Source organism: Schistocerca nitens, chromosome 2 (assembly GCF_023898315.1).
Source record: "Schistocerca nitens isolate TAMUIC-IGC-003100 chromosome 2, iqSchNite1.1, whole genome shotgun sequence".
Classification (NCBI taxonomy): domain Eukaryota; kingdom Metazoa; phylum Arthropoda; class Insecta; order Orthoptera; family Acrididae; genus Schistocerca; species Schistocerca nitens.
In genome coordinates this window covers 713511320-713529373 of record NC_064615.1, presented here as the reverse complement: position 1 = coordinate 713529373, position 18054 = coordinate 713511320, and the positions used below count along the sequence as shown (strand labels likewise).

General features: G+C 41.4%; 1 protein-coding gene across 1 annotated transcript in view; it reads left to right on the top strand.

Annotated features, from left to right (window-relative positions):
- The first annotated feature begins 7078 nt into the window (after nucleotides 1-7078).
- The window catches only part of LOC126236879 (sodium/potassium-transporting ATPase subunit beta-2-like), a 193615-nt gene continuing 182639 nt past the window's right edge, over nucleotides 7079-18054 (top strand). Inside the window, exon 1 of the mRNA XM_049946507.1 lies at nucleotides 7079-7281. Within this exon, the coding sequence (XP_049802464.1) occupies nucleotides 7122-7281 (160 nt within the window). The 5' untranslated portion in view covers nucleotides 7079-7121. The remainder of the gene's footprint in view (nucleotides 7282-18054) is intronic.

Below are 18054 nucleotides of genomic sequence, written 5' to 3'. Positions count from 1 at the left end.
CAGTGAGCTGCGATTGGGATAGAAAAATTTGTGTTCACCTTGGTTTAGAAGCTCCCTGACTGCCATATCACCAAGAAGGGGCACAGCTTGAGAGAAGAGTGGGGTGGGATGATGTCATGCTTTTCCCTTGTCCCTGTCTCTGCCTGCAGGTGAAGTGATGCTCAGATAACCGTAGTCTGCTGACTTGTGATTACATTCGTTATGTGAAGTGATATACTACTAATAATGGTGAAAGCTCACTTCGATTTTATAATGAGAAAATTTTGATGTTATCAAAGTTCTGTGAGTTTGTACCTATTACAGTTCTTAAACCAATTACATGACATTGACATCAGTAGTTGCCATAATATGGGATGAGTGTTCATAAATCGATGTATTTCTTTGAACTGCAGTATGTTGGTAGTTATGCTAAAATAGCGTACTAATTTATTGCAATACCTTATATACTTCATTATTATAATCATAGGCATCTGTGGCACATTAAAAGTGGGTGAGATATCAAGCTGATTTTGATAAATTTGAGGAAGGGGACGAGGCAGGATGTAACAAACAGTGACTCCTCCACTTCTTGCAGAACCTAACCCTGGAACTTGACCTGACAGAGCTATACACATTGATGGGTCATCGCAGGAGCACGACTGCAGTTTCGCAGAATCCTACCATTGAGCCAATGTCTGCCATTTCTTTACCAACTGAGCCAATAAAATTATTCTTTTTCACAACCCCACAAATTATTGCTGCCAGATTTTATATGAAATGACTGATTCCAACTGGGAGTCATTGATATTATTGTTATATGACATTACTATTTTACATTTTTTGATGGGTTTTACATTCTAAACACTTATAGCAAACTTCCTATCTTTGCACCTCTTTCAGGTCTTATCATGATCAAACTGGATATTTGAGACCTTATTTCACGTAGTACTTTATTAGAGATAAGTACAGAATCTTCAAAAAGTCTGAGGTTATCACGTATATTTCTTAGTATGTTTTCAATACACAAAATGAAAAGTCGAGTTCCTAACACACTTCCCTGTGGATCGCCTGTAGGTGATACTCTATCCTCAATGTGTTTTACTTTAATTTATTTCTTATATATGGCTTCGACAATGCCTGATTTAGTACCACAGCATTAAGAATATGGATTTTCGGAGCGATACATGGGGGGGGGGATGAAGAATATTTCTAATTCCACCCTTAACACTGGTTACTGAAGATCTTCAAATAGGCTGCCTCCATGTGCCCTTTAGTTCAAGTTCTTAAGCATTTCCGAGACACCCTCTCATAAATCAATTCGTGCGACCCTTCAACACTTCGTGCTAGATTTGGTAAGGGTCTCACAAGCCAGGGTAGGTCGCACTGATATTATTCTGGGTGCCCAGGAAGAATGGTCAATATTCACGGATATGTTAGAAAGTAACATTCGAAGCAAAAAAGTATGGTACACATGGGTTCTGGAAAGCATAACTTAAAAGCTAAAAGCACGTCCTAATTCGATACTGTGAACCAAGCCATTTCTACCGCAAGCTCATTGCTTTCCTTATTTTATAGGAAGGAACAAAACAAGACAAAAATGTCCATTAAACATAGGCTCTAAAGTGCGTACCTTAAGAGCTGTGTGCACTTGGTTATCTTCCCTACTGTGAAATACATCTCTTCCAATGAAAAAGTGCTCATAGCTCTTAAGGGTACACTTCAGAGCCAATGGTTTTGGTCTATACTATCTCCTCCCAAAATGTGAAACGCAAAGCATTTGCAAGTGGAGGTAGTTTGTTTCGCACTATCGTAAATACAAAAGTGCTCATAGCTCTCAATGTAAGTATTTTAGAGCCAATGTTGCTAGATTTTTTTTTTTGCTTCGAATGATCGTTCCTATCATTCCTTGAATAATGACCATTCCTCCTGGAATACCCTGTGTAGGGAGTCTCTTTTGAACAGTGACAGCATTTTCCCAATATTCTATCCAACTATGAAGTTTGTCACCTACATTGCAATGGTTGAGCTTAAATGATCATTTAGTTCATATGTTCAGGAAATGTTAGACTGAGGTGTTCGTATGACCAGTTGTGACTCATTGGTGTCGCAGTGACAGGATACTGTGGTTGTGTGTAGTGCACCAGTTTACAGTTCAGAATATTTAAAAGAAATTTACCAATCTTTGCAAGACCTTGAAATCTTGTCAAAAACTGGCTGGACATTTCAGCAGCTTTGCTTCAGATAGTACTTCATCATAGATAACAGATCATCTACTAATTAATTTCGTTTGTCAGTTCATTAATAGCATAATTAGTAACGGTGCTAACACGCTTCTCTGTGGCACGCCTCATCTGCTAAAAATCTAAGTTTACGGTTAATACTGTATGTTTGCTTATTAATGTACAAGACAGACAGAAAAGAGTCCTGACACACTTCGCTGATGCATGCTTAAATTTATTTCTCCATCAGTCGATGACTCTCCATCCTCCATGTGCTTTCCTCTACTACACTGGCCATGCGAAACTTCGAGAATGCACATGAACGTCAAGAGAACTTTATCCAAGTAGGGCCCCAGATACTGAAATTGCCACTTTTATATAATTCGAGTAGTTTGAGAATGTTTCGTACCCTAAGAACGTCATTTGCTCTATATTTCGAGTGTTTTTTATCCATACGTCAGTAACGTTAGGTTGTTAATGAAACTTAAATATTTGAGATAGAAAAGAAGCAGATCCACTGAAAGAATTCTATCGGATACAAGCAATGATAAGCAGCATAAAATTCGCCCATTTGATACTTCTATACGTGGAGAAACAAGCAATAAACTTATAGAAAAACATTTATTTTAATTTTTTCTTTCAAAACTTTACATCTGATAATGTTGGTGGATTTATTTTGTTATTTTTGTGAGTCCTAATTATTAATCCTTATTGTTAAGATACAATTACAACAAAATTTATAGTAAAAAGCTACATTTTTTGGGTTGTTTGAGTACAATGAAACCGAGGGCAAGTATTCGACAAGATGAAAGCGAGAAATCGGTAGAAACGACTCTTAACAACCTAAGACTAAATCGTTACAGCAATGTCTTCTCAGTTTGATAGGCCTACATTGTTGCGCATTCATTGCGAATGGATTACAGAATTGATAACACGATGGCTGTATGTATAACTGCGTTGTAAAGCTTGGGGACTACATTTCAATAATGTTCCCTAAAGGTCTGCAGCTACCATGACCAAAAAGCAGCGCCGAAAAATCCGCCGGGTTAAGGAAACGCTGGAATTTACTTTGAACAAAATGAAAACCAAATAAACCCAGCGCTTCCCGTTGCACTTGGCATTGCTAAATCTATGTTTTAATCGCGTCACAGAAAATCATTTCCAGAAAAGGTTGAGGATTCTGTAATTCTACATCTACATCTATATGGCAATGGCAAGGAAAGCGTTTCTGAAGAAGAGAAATTTGTTAACATCGAGTATAGATTTAAGTGTCAGGAAGTCGTTTCTGAAAGTATTTGTATGGAGTGTAGCCATGTATGGAAGTGAAACATGGACAATAAATAGTTTGGACAAGAAGAGAATAGAAGCTTTCGAAATGTGGTGCTACAGAAGAATGTTGAAGATTAGGTGGGTAGATCACATAACTAATGAGGAGGTATTGAATAGGTTTGGGGAGAAGAGAAGTTTGTTGCACAACTTGACTAGAAGAAGGGATCGGTTCGTAGGACATGTCCTGAGGCATCAAGGAATCACAAATTTAGCATTGGAGGGCAGCGTGGAGGGTAAAAATCGTAGAGGGAGACCAAGAGATGAATACACTAAGCAGATTCATAAGGATGTAGGTTGCAGTAGGTACTGGGAGACGAAGGAGCTTGCACAGCATAGATTAGCATGGAGAGCTGCATCAAACCAGTCTCAGGACTGAAGACCACAACAACATCTACATCTACAACCATACTCCGCAAGTCACCTGACGGTGTGTGGCGGAGGGTACTTTGAGGACCTCTATCGGTTCTCCATTCCAATCTGATATTGTTCGTGCTAAGAAAGATTGTCGGTATGCCTCGGTGTGGGCTCTAATCTCTCTGATTTTATCCTCATGGTCTCTTCGCGAGATATACGTAGGAGGGAGCAATACACTGCTGACTCCTCGGTGAGGGTATGTTTTCGAAACTTCAACAAAAGCCCGTACCGAGCTACTGAGTGTCTCTCCTGCAGAGTCTTCCACTGGAGATTATCTATCATCTCCGTAACGCTTTCGCGATTGCTAAATGATCCTGTAACGAACCGCGCTGCTCTCCGTTGGATCTTCTCTATCTCTTCTATCAACCCTATCTGGTACGGATCCCACACTGGTGAGCAGTATTCAAGCAGTGGGTGACCAAGCGTACAGTAACCTACTTCCTTTGTTTTCGGAGTGCATTTCCTTAGGATTCTTCCAATGAATCTCAGTCTGGCATCTGCTTTACCGACGATCAACTTTATATGATCATTCCATTTTAAATCACTCCTAATGCCTACTCTCAGATAATTTGTGGAAATAACTGCTTCCAGTTGCTGACCTGCAATATTGTAGCCTAAATGATAAGGGATCTTTCTTTCTATGTATTCGCAGCACATTACACTTGTCTGAGGGATGAAGTAGTGAAGGCAGCAGAGGATCAAGTAGGTAAAAAGACAAGGGCTAGTAGAAATCCTTGGGTAACAGAAGAAATATTGAATTTAATTGATGAAAGGAGAAAATATAAAAACGCAGTAAATGAAGCAGGCAAAAGGGAATACAAACGTCTCAAAAATGAGATCGACAGGAAGTGCAAAATGGCTAAGCACGGATGGCTAGAGGACAAACGTAAGGATGTAGAGGCTTATCTCACTAGGGGTAAGACAGATACTGCCTACAGGAAAATTAAAGAGACCTTTGGAGAAAAGAGAGCCACTTGTATGAATATCAAGAGCTCAGATGGAAACCCAGTTCTAAGCAAAGAAGGGAAAGCAGAAAGGTGGAAGGAGTATATAGAGGGTCTATACAAGGGCGATGTACTTGAGGACAATATTATGGAAATGGAAGAGGATGTAGATGAAGATGAAATGGGAGATACGATACTGCGTGAAGAGTTTGACAGAGCACTGAAAGACCTGAGTCGAAACAAGGCCCCGGGAGTAGACAACATTCCACTGGAACTACTGACGGCCTTGGGAGAGCCAGTCCTGACAAAACTCTACCATCTGGTGAGCAAGATGTATGAGACAGGCGAAATACCCTCAGAATTCAAGAAGAATATAATAATTCCAATCCCAAAGAAAGCAGGTGTTGACAGATGTGAGAATTACCGAACTATCAGTTTAGTAAGTCACAGCTGCAAAATACTAACGCGAATTCTTTACAGACGAATGGGAAAACTGGTAGAAGCCGACCTCGGCGAAGATCAGTTTGGATTCCACAGAAATGTTGGAACACGTGAGGCAATACTGACCCTACGACTTATCTTAGAAAATAGATTAAGGAAAGGCAAACCTACATTTCTAGCATTTGTAGACTTAGAGAAAGCTTTTGACAATGTTGACTGGAATACTCTCTTTCAAATTCTAAAGGTGGCAGGGGTAAAATACAGGGAGCGAAAGGCTATTTACAATTTGTACAGAAACCAGATGGCAGTTATAAGAATCGAGGGGCATGAAAGGGAAGCAGCGGTTGGGAAGGGAGTGAGACAGGGTTGTAGCCTGTCCCCGATGTTATTCAATCTGTATATTGAGCAAGCAGTAAAGGAAACAAAAGAAAAATTCGGAGTAGGTATTAAAAACAAAGGAGAAGAAATAAAAACTTTGAGGTTCGCCGATGACATTGTAATTCTGTCAGAGACAGCAAAGGACTTGGAAGAGCAGTTGAACGGAATGGGCAGTGTCTTGAAAGGAGGATATAAGATGAACATCAACTAAAGCAAAACGAGGATAATGGAATGTAGTCGAATTAAGTCGGGTGATGCTTAGGGAATTATATTAGGAAATGAGACAGTTAAAGTAGTAAAGGAGTTTTGCTATTTGGGGAGCAAAATAACTGATGATGGTCGAAGTAGAGAGGATATACAATGTAGACTGGCAATGGCAAGGAAAACGTTTCTGAAGAAGAGAAATTTGTTAACATCGAGTATAGATTTAAGTGTCAGGAAGTCGTTTCTGAAAATACTTGTATGGAGTGTAGCCTTGTATGGAAGTGAAACATGGACTATAAATAGTTTGGACAAGAAGAGAATAGAAGCTTTCGAAATGTGGTGCTACAGAAGAATGCTGAAGATTAGATGGGTAGATCACATAACTAATGAGGAGGTATTGAATAGAATTGGGGAGAAGAGGAGTTTGTGGCACAACTTGACAAGAAGAAGGGACCGGTTGGTAGGATATGTTCTGAGGCATCAAGGGATCACAAATTTAGCATTGGAGGGCAGCGTGGAGGGTAAAAATCGTAGAGGGAGACAAAGAGATGAATACACTAAGCAGATTCAGAAGGATGTAGGTTTCAGTAAGTACTGGGAGATGAAGAAGCTTGCACAGGATAGAGTAGCATGGAGAGCTGCATCAAACCAGTCTCAGGACTGTAGACAACAACAACAACAACAACATTGAGATTCAATTGCCATTCCCTGCACCAAGCGTCAATTCGTTGCAGATCCTCCATTTCAGTACAATTTTCCATTATTACAACCTCTCGATATATCACAGCATCATCCGCAAAAAGCCTCAGTGAACTTCCGATGTTATCCACAAGGTCGTTTATGTATATTGTGAATTCCGTATTCCAGGAGGAGGGAAGCGCCCCCTGTTGCCCCCCGCCCCCCTTGCGGACGCCGAAAGGAATGCACGATTTGGTATCGGAGCAGTGAGGAAACAAACGGCTCTTAGCCTTTGGCGGATAGCCCGTCGCTCACCTAAAAAGCGCAAAGAGCGTGCGGCGTCTCCGGGAAGCGGTAGGGTATCACGTGTGCGATAAGGCGGCGCGTACGATAAGCCAGCGGGCCGGGCCGCTCGTGGCTACGGCTGCGGCTGGCAGCGCCCCCCAGGCGGCGCGGGCAGAAATAACCAGCCCAGCGCGGACGGCTGCGCGCCCGCAGCGCTCAGTCCACGCCGAGACGCGGCCGCGCGAGCACCATGGCGCCCACCACCACAGTCACAACCACCGTCGCCAACAATGATGAGGACCCCTTCCCGTACATGCGGCCCAGCGCGCTCGGCAAGTGGGAGTCTTTCAAGCTCGAGATCTGGAACCCGTCCACCAAGCAGTTCCTCGGCAGGACCGCCAAAAGTTGGGGTGAGTCTCGGCTCCAAGACAGCTATACCAGAGGTTCTCGTCCGCGCTAGCTAGCTCTCTGTTCTGCGAGTGTGGTTGTGATCTCGTTGCTGCGTACCGCACTTCTCTCATAGTCGTCTTTGTTCGCCTCAGCAGATGTCAATGACTCCAGCGTTGAGATTGACGGATATCTACAGATACGTGTTTATTGTAGCATATATTATCGCTTTTTCATCTTCGATCTGCGAAAAGAGCGGGACAAGGAAACCTTCATGTATGTGCGTGTATAAGTACTAGTTTTTCTAATTCTTCACGGTCTCTAGAGGAGAGATTGTCTGTTTCTGAACAACATATTTTTCAGTGCCGGGATATACTCTGAAACAGGTTTTTGGAATTTCTACGTAACTTTACGCCAGTTTTAGCAGCTGCCACGAATCTGCGGGAAAAAATACGTAATTTCGTTGAACAAACGATTTATTTTAGCCTAACTAGCTTCAGACAGCGTTTACACATCTTGGGCAAATTCCTTACTTTTCGCCTTTAATGCTATAGAATACGAGAACTAATAGTCCTCAAAACAGTTTTTCTGATCGAAGGTAAATATGACTGTTGTAGGATTTGAACCACTTGCAATTCTTGTTATGGAGATAATATGAGTACCGGTCCTTGGCACAGATGTAATAGTAATTTTTAGCTATAATGTACTGATTTTCTTCCATGTAGTACAGTATGTGAGAAACCTTATTCACAAGTGAATCCTTCCATCTGAACTACTCACACAAAAATAAACCCTACACTCGACTAAACTGTGCCTGGTGACACAGATCTCTGCTTTAAACAGCTGTAGGGTTATCACTGGTTAGATCATTTCTGATGATAAAATCTAAGGCATTAGACCGTGTCACATTCTTCAAAATTCACCAATGCTTGACGTTACGAAGTCTCTGTTGGGGTCCCTGGACTAACCGTGCAGGGATACCAGTAGAATCCAGAAGAAGATCACAACACAGGGATCGAAACGTCAAGCACAGAAGTATGAAGAAGAATGTGACGCGGCCTAACGACTCGAAAGATTTTCTGGTCAGCGGCAATTTCCACGGCCACGAAAGCCTGCTCCGCGCTCTCGCAAAGCATACAAACTGGTAACCAACCGTACTGTACTCTTTTGCATACTCTTTACGTTTTCTCAGCTTGTTTAGATGCCACCCAAGAAAGCAACCCATCAGCTGATGTTCGTCAAATATTCTCGTTGATCGTTACATTGATCGCGTAATGTTACCTTTCTTGACATCTGTCTATTTGCCAGACTTCGCAGGAAGTTGAGATATTTTCACTATTTGATCGTATATTAGAACAGATTGATCATATAGCACGTCCTCGCATATAACTGCGCAGGTTGCAGTTATTCTGGTGATAACTTGCAACAGTCGCGATAACAATCACCTTGGTCAAAGCTTTTGCTTGCTCCCAACATGTAGGTGACAGGCGAAAAATGCAGTTGAAAATGGTTAATGAAGTGACATAAGCTTTAAGACAGCAATAGATTGCGTGACATTCAATGACTTCTTTGCCGTTCATTTGTTTAAATATTAGTTCTGCATCGCTCTGGAGAGATGGAAACATCAGCAATACTGTGTAGTAACTTAGATGTCTTACCCTGGCAGTTAACTTTCAAATGTCAATGGGAATTCAGGTTTTCTCTGAAATGGGAGAAATCAGACGTTACCATCTAAATAACCTTGTCATTCTGATGTTACGTATTTGCAAGTTACCTACTCGTCATTTTCTGATCACTTGACTTTACCCGAAGATGACGGGAAGGAATCTCGTTGAAACGTCCCATCAGGACGAAGCCGTTACTCAGATAACCCGAGATGATTTCGTCAGTGTTTAAAAGCAGTTTATAGTTGTTTCTCTCGGATAACAACTTATGTACTAAAGGCGTGCTCTCGAACAGAAATAAGTACGTAAGCCACTGTGTGTTAATAATCAGTAGCCGCTCACGAATAACGTTACATTAACTCCGGTGTAGCTGCGGCCCAAGCCACACGCTGAACATCATTACGTTTATCGTGACTTTAATCCATAAGATATCCTAAACGGCTAACTACAACGAAAGCAAAACCGCTATCGCCTGTAGCCAGAAGTGACTGTTGTGGTTTTCCGCGTAAGCGCTGTGGATGAGTTCCGACAACTCGTCCATTCAGCATCCACGCCCTCTTACAGAATCGTCCGCCAGTGAAGGACGAGAGTGAGTGAACGGGAGAGATGGTCCCAACACCTGCGTGGTTCGCCTCGAGCCACCTGTCGCAAGCCGGCGCCATCAGCAGCGTTTCGTAACTTTATTTATTCGTAACGGGAAAGAAAGCCGGTCACAGCACCCTGGGCTGACTCGGCCGGCCGCTGATAGATACTCAGTCTGATAAAGACGTCGTGCTCAGCGCTCGCTTGCGAGCTGTTATCCCAAACTGTAGAAGACGCACGCCAGCGTTCCCAAGCTTCTGTTGCGGCTAAAGCTTCACAAATAAAACAGTATATTGTGCAAGTCACTCTTTTATACAGGCCGCTATACGTCACGGTTGCCATGACAGTCATCGTCAGGGAAATTTCATTGTGCTTCAGGCACTGAACTGCTGTAGTAGCGTGTACACATGCCGTTTTTCCACAGCCATAAGTGCAACATTAGGGTTATGAGGTCTTTTGCGTGTGTAATGAAAGTAGAGCCATTGTAGCGTGCGTAGTGTGCATATGTGAACCACTAAAGTTAATAAAAAATGTAAAAGATTAAATAATCTTCATAATGACGGTTGAGTGGTAGTCGAAACGCGTACTGGATGAAATAAAATAGTAGTTAACGTTGAATATTATTGTACTGCTGTGCTCGTCGCTCGCAAACCTCGGAAAAAAAAGTTCGTTACAGATGAATAAAAAGAAAATTCGTTACAGATGAACAAAATGGTTGGCCTAAATGACAAAGAATATTACGTTATTGGCTTACAAATCGGTTGCAAAGCTTGTATAGTTGTCCGCTATAGACGACATTATTATTAACCAGAAGCTTTATTCCATACAGTTCTAGTTTCCAGAAGAGGCATATCCTTATTTATTTTGTGTAACATTTTCAAGATCTTTGGCTAGTACTGCATTTCGAACTACAAGTTTTATCGCTTGGCAGTGAGGCTACATTGTAATGTATAATGTAAAGAAGGATAAAAGTTAACGTGACTTCGAGAATGTAACACATTACAGAGGGAGCATATTTCAAATGTTATTGGTTTTCCGTCTTAAGCTTAGTGCAAATAAAGACTATTCTCCACCGGACACGTTTCAGTTTTTATTTATAAAGCATCTTCTGTGGTCATTCTGGAAATATTGCTACATAATGTGTCTGTACATTTTGGTCTTTATTATTTATTTAAGGTGTTTTTGACCCTTGTTAACATATTCTGCAAACAATTAGTTTTTTTTCAGATCGCAAGAATCTTGGTTACACATTCACTCGTGTCATTTTCTCGCCTTTTTTTAACCCACTTTTTCTTACGCTACGTTAGTGCTATTTCCACTTCATCTCACTTTATTAAAACTTCGCAGAAGAAACAGTACCGTATTTTCACGTGTTCTGCATTGAGTACAGTGTTCATGTTCATTCATTAGTTTTCTGTGCAAGCTCTGTGTGTTGCCAACCTATGAATACATATTTTCTTGCTTAGTCGTGTGTGTGTGTGAGAGAGAGAGAGAGAGAGAGGGGGGGGGGCGTGGATGGAGAGGGAGGGGGAAGAGAGTGAAAACGGAGAGGGCATTATTTCATTTGAACGAAAACAGGGTAGAAAATTGGCCGCAGTCATTTTTTAGCGCATGTTTCACCTTTCACCTACAATGGATAATCTACATCAGAATGGCAGGGATTTAAGCCCCTAATTCTCATAAACATGCTTCCAGTGTTTTGACTGCTGTGCCAACGCGCGCAGCGAAAAAAAAAATTACGGGAAATTCTATGTTACATATAACGTAATAATCTGACAATGCTTAAATGTTGCATTTGTTGCCAACATTTTTGTGGGTCTCTTTCCAACGTGTAACATGTATAATCTAGCTACAATTCGAACAACAGTCTGTTTTTAGATATATATATTACTTTCGATACTGAACTTCTTTTTGTTTTATAGTCTTCCATTCAACTTTTTCTCCTTAGCGACAGTTTCGCTGTGCACTAATCAGATAGCGACATTTTCAGTTTGTACATAAGTGTGTGTGTGTGTGTGTGTGTGTGTGTGTGTGTGTGTGTGTGTGACGAAGTAAAGAATTCTACTAGAAGAAGGAGCTGTTTTTGACACATTTGTTGCCACCGCTGTCAGCTATCCCTTAATGACACGTATCACGAGCGAGATGCTACGCAATTCTATGATATTGTGGATTCACGTTTAACCGCAAGATACATTCATACGACCAAAAGTCTCAGTGATTCCAGTAACACAAGTAGAAACATTTACGAACAAAACAGATGACCAAACCAACCATACAATTATCACAGACAGCTCGCGTCCTAGCCATTGCATACTTTAGTCTGACACACATAATAGTCTGGTATGAGAGCCGTCGTAACGGAACTGAGCACGGGTCGTTTGCAGTGTCCTGGACGTAACTGTTGGACAATATTGTATCAAGAGGTGTCTTAGCAGACTTTCCGAGCTGATTCAGCGCAACAGTTATAATTAAACAAAAATGTTCAAATCTTATGGGACTTAACTTCTAAGGTCATGAGTCCCTACGCTTACACACTACTTAACCTAAATTATCCTAAGGACAAACACACACACCCATGCCCGAGGGAGGACTCGAACCTCCGCCGGGAGCAGCTGTATAATTAAACCTTGAAATATAAAAGCTGTAAGTTGTTCAAGATAGTAAAAACACTATTGTATTATACATAGATATTTAAAACTGAATTATTTCGAGGCAACCAGAATACGATATAATCAATAGAAATGCACTCGGAGTTCAAGAAATTGAGAATACCAAACTGTTAGAAGCACATTTCTGCTCAGAAAATTACATAAATTGTAAGCCTTTCTGTTCACGGAGCCGAGTATTACCCAATGCCGTGTTAATACTACTTGAAAGGGTGGAAGCTTTAGTAATGGGAGAGTCCTCACATCTTATTAGTTGCGTGTATTTAATGATGAATTACTAAAACGTTTCTTCGAAAGCAGGAGGTGAAGGTTACAATGACTGTTTACTACTTTATCTCATGGGGTGTTACCTACACAAAAGCAATAGAAACAGGTGAAAATGAGAATATCTGTAATTCAACGTTGTGATGACATAAGATGTCGTTCGCTACGTGATATGTAGTGGATTAAAGGACACAACACTGCTAAAATGGTTTCAATATACGTAGAAATACGTTCCATATCTTGTCAGTTCTTCTAAATTCTTCCCGAGCTCTGTTATTATCTTAGTTGAAATTCATTTATCACTGTTACTATAGTAGACAAAATGAGGACGTAACGTCTTAACTGAAAACTAGCAGCTATTTACTACCCTCTTACAGGATAATTATAATTGTAGGATGTGAGGTCCACCAGTTATTCAAAACACCTTTTTTCTCAGTACCCAAACATGTTTCACCACCACTGTGCTATCATCAGTGGGTTTCCTCTTATTCATTCTGTAATGTGAACATCTTTATTAAATGATTACAAAATTATGTGGATGTTTAGTTCAAACAATAGTTCGTTTCTTTTTGTTAATACCTTAACACTTGGTGTGCGTGATTTTCTGGATCACTTGTGTATTATTTACTACAGGCAGCTTGTTATCTGCAACCAAACGATGTTGATGAGAAATTTTGCCGAGAGTTAACCTATCATCTAGAATGTAATTTAGTTTGTCACGATATTTCGCGCCTATATTCGTTTTTACTTACGTTTTCGTGTGGAAAGCCCTTTTATCCTCCACATCATGGTGAGATGTCGTGATGCACACGTAAATACAACACTTGTTTTCCACAAATAAGGTCGTAAAAGCACTTTTCACTTCACCAAAACACAGTGTGATTGTGGTTGTGTGTCCCAGCCCGTCAGTGTTCATTTGTTCACCAGAGAGTTCAGTTCCAAATTTGATATTTTGTTTACATTTTATCATTGTGTGTGTGGGGCGGGGGTTGACTTTATCTGTTTGTGTTGTCTTTTTTGTACATTTCCTTTAATGTGTTAAATAGTGTGCCCCTGCAGAGTGTAGCGTATTCATTTAAGACCTGTTTTCCTGTCTCAAATGAATACAGTACACTCTGCAAGGGTACACTATTTAACACATTAAAGGAAATTTACAAAAAAGACAACACACAAACAGATAAAGTCCACTCTCTCACACACACACACACACACACACACACACACACACACACACACACAAAGATAAAATCTAAACAAAATTCAAATTTGGCGCCGAACTCTCTGTTGAACAGATGAACACTGACACTAACAGCCACAATCACATGGTGTTTTGGTGAAGTGAAAGTGCTTTTACTCCCTTATTTGTGGATAATACGTCTAATATTTACGTTTCCATCACGACACCTCACCATGATGCGGAGAATAAAAGGGCTTGCCACACGAAAACGTAAGTAAAGACGAATATAGGCGCGAAATATCGCGACAAATTAAATTACACTCTAGATAATAGGTTAACTCTTAGCAAAATTTCTCATCAACTTCGTTTGGTTGCAGATGGCTAGCTACCTGCAGTAAATAATACACAAGTGACCCAGAAAAATCACGCACACCAAGTGTAAAGGTGTTAACAAAAAGAAACGAATTTGCATTAAATATCTACATAATGTTGTAATCATTTAATAAAGATGTTCACACTACAAAATAAATAAAACGGGAACCCACTGATGATAGCACAGTGATGCTGAAACATGTTTAGGTATTTAGAAAAAACGGTATTTTGCATAACTGGCGGACCTCACTTCCTACAATTTTAACTGCAAACACGGTCAACACAAGGAGCTGCAAATCCAAATGACGAGGATAGTTATCAGTTACATTATTCAAATTTCGGCAGTGGAAGAGAGACATTTACAATGATAAGTAATTGTATCCATATGCATTGAATAAATTTTTTTATTTCGTATGCAGCTGTACTCACAGACTTCGCCACTCGAAAAGGAGACTGGATTAATATTCGTGAGAACCAGGATTCTAATATCCCATCGGCCTCCTTGGTTTAGGTTTTCAGTAGTGGCTGCACTAAACGAATGTATGTATACGCGGGTGCGGAGCATGCTACAGGTCACAGCCGCTTCTTCTCACCCCCTCCTCTCTGCTAGTGATGTATCTCTGCCGACCGACTATTCGACCAGTCAATGAACTCTGCACTCCCCTCCTCACTCCCTGATGTGAAAGCGAGGGTGCTTGGCGGGGCCACATTGCTTCACCGGTAATGGCTCTGAGCACTATGGGACTTAACTTCTGAGGTCATCAGTCCCCTAGAACTTAGAACTAATTAAACCTAACTAACCCAAGGACATCACACACGTCCATGCCCGAGGCAGGATTCGAACCTGCGACCGTAGCGGTCGCTCGGCTCCAGACTGCAGCGCCGAGAACCGCACGGCCACTCCGGCCGGCGCTTCACCGGTAATTCGTCCACGTTTTGACACTGCGATTAAATCATCTCCGATTAAATGGGAATCAAATTAAATTCTTCGAGGGCGAAAAGTGATCGGTGTGTGTCGAGTTGTAAAGACACTAAACCACCAGACATTATTTAAACTAATAAAACATACAGTAGATGAAAATAAAGCCAACTACATACCACAAGAAGTGCGTTTATTTAGTTACACATCTAGCCTACATACATATTCCTCATGGCACAAGAGAATTGGCTGGACTAGAGTCTTGTAAGTGATTTGCCTTCCAGATGCATTAGATTTTCCTGGGACCTTTCCTGTATTTTACTTACCTTCCCTGGTGCAGATTTTACGTTATTATCCCATCTTTTTTATATTATTTTTGTCGACAGCTCGGATGCATGAGCTGGTAATATGATCGTGCGATAGTTTCCATATATATCTGTCCTTGCTATGTTCGGTATAGAATATGTGATATTTTTCCGATAGTCTGATGTTACGTCGCCAGTCTCATAGAATCTACACACCTACTCGAATGGTCGTTTGGTTGCCATTTCCCCCAAACAATTTCAGAAATTCCAAAAGAATGTTATCCACCCATCTGCCTTATAATTTAATCTCAAGTCTCCCAAATCTCTTTTAAATTACGACTCTAACACTGGATTCCCTAGCTTTCCAAATCGACTCCAATTTTTTCTTCTATCGCGTCAACAGAAAAGTCCTCCGACAATCATTTCTTTTTCGATTTCTTCACATTTTTCCTGCAGCCACTTCGCCTTGATTCCCTGCATCTTCTATTTATTTTACTTCTGAGTGATTTATATCGCTGTATTCCTCTTTTTCTCCTAACATTTTTGTACTTTTTTTTTCGTCGCTCAATTGAAGTATTCATTTCATAGTGAAATGCACGTATGTTTGTGTTTCCGACATCTGTGACTGCTCTTTTTAGAGATGGTCGCGCCTCTCCCTCTGAACTGCCTACTGTAGTATTCCTTACCGCAGTATTCGCATCTTCAGCGAACTTCAAAGGCGTCTCATCATTCCTCGTTACTTAAGTACCCCACTTCTTCCCACACTGCTTCTTCTATAGGATTCTCTTAAACTTCAGTCTACTCTTCATCAATACTAAATTGTGATATGAGTCTATATCTGCTCTTGGGTACGGCTTATAACCCAGATTCGGATGTCGGATCCTCTGTGTGACTATCATGTAAGCCAACTGGAATCTTCTAGTATCTCGAGGCGTTTTCTAAGTATTCCCCCTCCTCTTGTTATTTTTGAATCGTTCATGTGTTATCACTAACTAAAATGTATTGCACAAATCAATTATTTTCCTCCTCTCTCATTCCCACTGTCAAGCCATATTCTCCAATAACTCTTTCTCCTGCTCCTTCCCTTATAGCCGCATTCCAATTCCCCAAGATTGGTGAATTTTCATCTCCCTTCATATACTAAATTATCCGTTCCGTATCCTCAGGTACTTTCTCTACCTCTCCTTCTTCTGCTTGCGACGTCGGCATGTATATCTGAACTATCGTTTTTGGCCTTGTTGGTTTACTGTTGGATCTGATGAGAACAACCGTATCACTGAACTGTTCACAGTAGCTCTGCCTTACATTACTACCGTTAAACCATTTTCTGCTCCTGTTGATATTAGCCTATACTCATCTGACCAGAAATCCCTGTCTTCTTACCATTTCACTTCACTGTATCTAGACCTGAGCCTTTGTATTTCCATTTTAGATTTTCTAGCTTCCCTACCATTTTCAAACTTTTGACATTCCACCCTCCGACTCGTTGAATATTATTCTTCCGTTGGCCATTCCATCTTTTGCTCACGGTCACCTCTCCCTTGGCAGTCCTCTCGCGAAGATCGTGATACATTTTCAGTTCAGTCCTGTGGATACACCTGATGTGTCTTCAGTACAGTGGTTTCCATTGGCTTCTAAATCCTCATGCCGTTGATTATTCCTTATTCTTCCGCTTTTTAGGGGCAGCTTCACCCTAAGGGCAAGAGAGTGCCCTGAACCTTTGTCCGCTCCTTCGCCGTCTTTGACAAGGTTGGTTGAAGAACGAGGATAACTTCTTGCCAGCCGCCGTAGCCGAGCGGTTCTAGGCGCTTCAGTCCGGAAACACGCGGCTGCTACGGTCGCCGGTTCGAATCCTGCCTTGGGCATGGAAGTGTGTGATGTCCTTAGGTTAGTTAGGTTTACGTAGTTCTAAGTCTAGGGGACTGATGACCTCAGATGTTATGTCCCATAGTGCCTAGAGCCATTTGAACCATTTTGGTAACTCCTTATGACGGAAGTCTTCGGCTGCCTTTGCTGTTGATTTTTATACATAAGGGTTTAAGCAGGGCGTAACTACTAACTGGTGAACCAGGACGTTTTTATTACTAGTCAGAGACGCTACCCCTAGACCACAGGTCAAGCTCCTGTGTCACACGAACCTTCAACAATTATTCTTTGCTGCACACAACAGCATCGATAGCGAAATCTTATTGTACGACCCACAGTTGCACACGAATGTATCCTCCACACAATCGGTATAGAATCACTAGCAACTTAGGCTCGACGTCTAGAGAACATTAAAGTTGCTGTTACAAATAACAATCAAGATCCTGCCTTCTAAAGCAGCGACACCCGTTTCAATGTATCCTCTGTAAGAATACACAAAAAAAAAAGGATGCGTGATTTCAGCTGTATTTAAGAACCCCGACTACATTCTAGCGAACAAATTTAACATAACGTAAAGAAACCCTAAGAATCTTTATTGTATTTTTCTTCTGTAGCTCTTGTGTCGCACCGCAGCTGGCGAGTGTCTGGACTGCACACAGCTGCGTGGTGGCTGCGAGATGGCAGCCAGTGGTTGGTTGGCGGAGCATCTCCCGTTGGCACTCTAAGCTTGGCCTGTGTCCCACGCGCCGCTCCGTATATTTAAACGGTGCCGCTTCCTGCAGCGACATTCTCCCGCTTAGGGGGCGTCCGGGCACTTCTCCCGTACCGGCAGACAACCAGCATCCATTCCAGAGCTCTGTAACACCAGCGTTTCTCAGCTCACATATCGAACAATTACGTGCAGCTGATTTAGGAGCGGCTTCCAATAAGTAACACAACATTTTTTTTTCTGACAGCAGATTGGTTATATTCGGGATTCAA